The sequence below is a fragment of the Aureococcus anophagefferens genome (assembly GCF_000186865.1).
Source record: "Aureococcus anophagefferens unplaced genomic scaffold AURANscaffold_3, whole genome shotgun sequence".
In the NCBI taxonomy this organism is placed as follows: domain Eukaryota; class Pelagophyceae; order Pelagomonadales; family Pelagomonadaceae; genus Aureococcus; species Aureococcus anophagefferens.
In genome coordinates, this window is record NW_008705563.1 from 2871965 (window position 1) to 2874074 (window position 2110).

The window sequence follows — 2110 nt, forward strand, 5'->3', positions numbered from 1 at the left end:
CGGCTCGCGAATCGGGGCGAGACGTTCGACGTCGTCATGCTCGACCCGCCGTCGACGTCGACGGTCAACGGGAAGCGCTGGTCCGCGCAGCGCGACTACGGCGCCCTCGCGGCGCTCTGCGCGCCCCTCGTGAACCCGGACGGCGGTCTGCTGTGCTGCACCACCAACGCGCGGAAGCTGCGGCCGCGGAAATTCGCGCGCGTCTGCTCCGCGGCGCTCGACGACTTCGCCGCGGACCGCGGCCTCTCGATCGTCCTGGACCGCGTCGTGCCGCCCGCCGTGGACTACCCGGTCCTCGCGGGCCAGAGCCCGGAGGTGAAGAACCTCGTCTTCCGGTTCGAGCGACGTTAAGTCACCCTCCGGTTCGAGCGGCGTTAGAAGGTTCTAGCGCGACGCGGCCTCGGCGGCCGCGGAGACGCGGCCGCCCGACGAGGGCTGGAAAACGCCGGAGCCGCGGAGCTCCTTGGAGGGCGTGAGCGGGGAGACGAGGCCGCGGTAGAGCCACTGGAAGGGGCCGGGGCTGAGGAACTTGTACATGGGGTCCTTCTTCGCCGTCTCCTCGAGCATGGCGATGTGCGTCTCGACGTTGACGATCGTGTTCGCGGCGATGACGCCGGACGCGGCGGCGCTGGGCGTGCCGATGCCCGGGAAGCACGAGTCGCCGCAGCGGAGGAGGCCGTCGACGGGCGTCTTCAGGTTCGGGAAGGGGAAGGGGATGGGCGTGAACTTGAGGAGGCCCGCGTAGGGCGCGGACGTGCCCGCGGCCCAGGCCATGCCGTAGGTGCCGCGGTCGCGGCGGAGGAACGCCTCGTGCGCGAGGGGCGACCCGACGATGTGGAACTCGGCGCGCTGACGCGCGTCCGGGATGCAGTTCTCCAGCGCCTCCCAGAGGATGTTCGCGCGCTCCTCCTTGTAGGCCTCGTAGGCCTCTGACCCGGGCTCGAGCTGCTCCCAGGGCTCGTAGGGCTCGCCGCCCGACGAGTAGACGTGGATGACGTGCTTGCCCTCGGGGCACACGGAGCGGTCCAGGAGCGACGGGATGAAGAAGGAGCAGAGATTCTGCGAGTCCTGCATGGACCGGCTCCAGTCCTGGACGATGAGGTGCGCGGGGTTCTTCGCCGTCTCGTCCTCGGCGGCGCGCCACCTGGGCAGGAAAAGGGTGCGAAATTCCCAACTTCAAAGGCTCCTATCTCGGTCGTTTTCCGCTCGTTTCGGCTGATTTTTGGACGAATCGATTGCTCTCATCGAGTTCTCGAAGCTCAGCCGAAGATTCCGGCGCAATCCGTTCAATTACGCGCACATTGAAGTCGGGTTGAATATTTGATTTCCACACAGCCCGCCACGAGGGGTGGTCCGCGAGCTTCTTCCCGTCGACGACCTTCTCCGCGTCGACGGCGACGAAGAGGTGGAGGATGGCGCCGTGGCGCGGCAGCGTGCCCAGCGTCTGGCGCCACTCCTGGAGCGCGGAAAAGCCCGGCATCTCCGGGTCCAGATCGTCCTGCGCCGGGAGCAGCTTCACCGTGTCGAAGGGCGTCGCGTTGGACACGACGGCCTTGCGCGCGCGGATGACCTTGCCGCTCTTGAGCCGGACGCCGCAGGCCCGGCCGCCCTCGACTAAAATCTCCGCGACGTGCGTGTTCAGGGAGATGTCCATGCCGAACTGCGCGCCGCCCCGGTGCAGCGCCCGCGCGATGTTCTCCGTGCCGCCCTTGGGCACGGAGTAGGAGCAGCCCGGCTCGAAGAAGCGCTCCAAGATGTAGAGCATGTGGGCCGTCATGGCGCCCTTGGCCGGGAAGCCGCAGAAGATGCACATCGTGTCGATGAAGTTCCGGAGGAACGGCTCCGTGACGAGCTGGTCCACGGTCTTGTGGAGCGAGTCGAAGGTGAGGGGCAGGTCCGCGAAGACGTCGGGGTGCGTCGCGACGTAGGGCAGGCTCCCCGCGGTCGTCGCGAGGAAGCCCGGGTCCTGGCGGAGGTTGAACAAGCACACGGCCGTCGTCGACCCGCCGAGCGTCTTCAGCCGCGACCGGAGCGCCTCGAACTCTTTGATGGCCAGCTCGCCGTCGGACGCGTGCTCCCGGAGCGACTCGTAGAAGCCGCCGGGCGCCTC

At 68.2% G+C, this 2110-nt stretch overlaps 1 protein-coding gene across 1 annotated transcript; it reads right to left on the bottom strand.

Moving 5' to 3' along the window:
• Positions 1 to 384: 384 nt before the first annotated feature.
• AURANDRAFT_20734 (hypothetical protein) lies at positions 385 to 2062 on the bottom strand (the record flags this gene model as incomplete). The annotated part of the gene is made up of 2 exons (XM_009035606.1): positions 385 to 1122; positions 1376 to 2062. Coding segments are annotated over 2 exons (1425 nt in total), but the record flags the coding sequence as incomplete, so codon positions are not given.
• Between the last annotated feature and the right edge of the window lie 48 nt (positions 2063 to 2110).